The sequence below is a fragment of the Chinchilla lanigera genome, unplaced genomic scaffold, assembly GCF_000276665.1.
Source record: "Chinchilla lanigera isolate Chin_1 unplaced genomic scaffold, ChiLan1.0 scaffold00182, whole genome shotgun sequence".
Classification (NCBI taxonomy): Eukaryota; Metazoa; Chordata; class Mammalia; order Rodentia; family Chinchillidae; genus Chinchilla; species Chinchilla lanigera.
Window position 1 is genome coordinate 879,995 of NW_004955583.1, and position 313 is coordinate 880,307.

Here is a 313-nt window from a genome sequence, read left to right on the forward strand (position 1 = left end):
TCAGAACATGGAGGAAACACTGTGTCAGCCCATGAAATCACAGGGGCCCACGTGACACCATCAGAACATGGAGGAAACACTGTGTCGGCCCATGAGATCATAGGGGCCCACGTGACACCGTCAGAACATGGAGGAAACACGGTTTCAGACCAGGAGATCACAGGGGCCCACGTGACACCATCAGAACATGGAGGAAAGACCATGTCAGACTATGAGATCACAGGAGTCCACATGACACCATCAGAACATGGAGGAAAGACCGTGTCAGACTATGAGATCACAGGAGTCCACGTGACACCATCAGAACATGGAG

At 52.1% G+C, this 313-nt stretch overlaps 1 protein-coding gene across 1 annotated transcript in view; it reads left to right on the top strand.

Moving 5' to 3' along the window:
• The first annotated feature begins 16 nt into the window (after positions 1–16).
• Dpcr1 (diffuse panbronchiolitis critical region 1) overlaps positions 17–313 on the top strand; it is a 2,760-nt gene continuing 2,463 nt past the window's right edge. Inside the window, exon 1 of the mRNA XM_013509837.1 lies at positions 17–298. Within this exon, the coding sequence (XP_013365291.1) occupies positions 202–298 (97 nt within the window). The 5' untranslated portion in view covers positions 17–201. The remainder of the gene's footprint in view (positions 299–313) is intronic.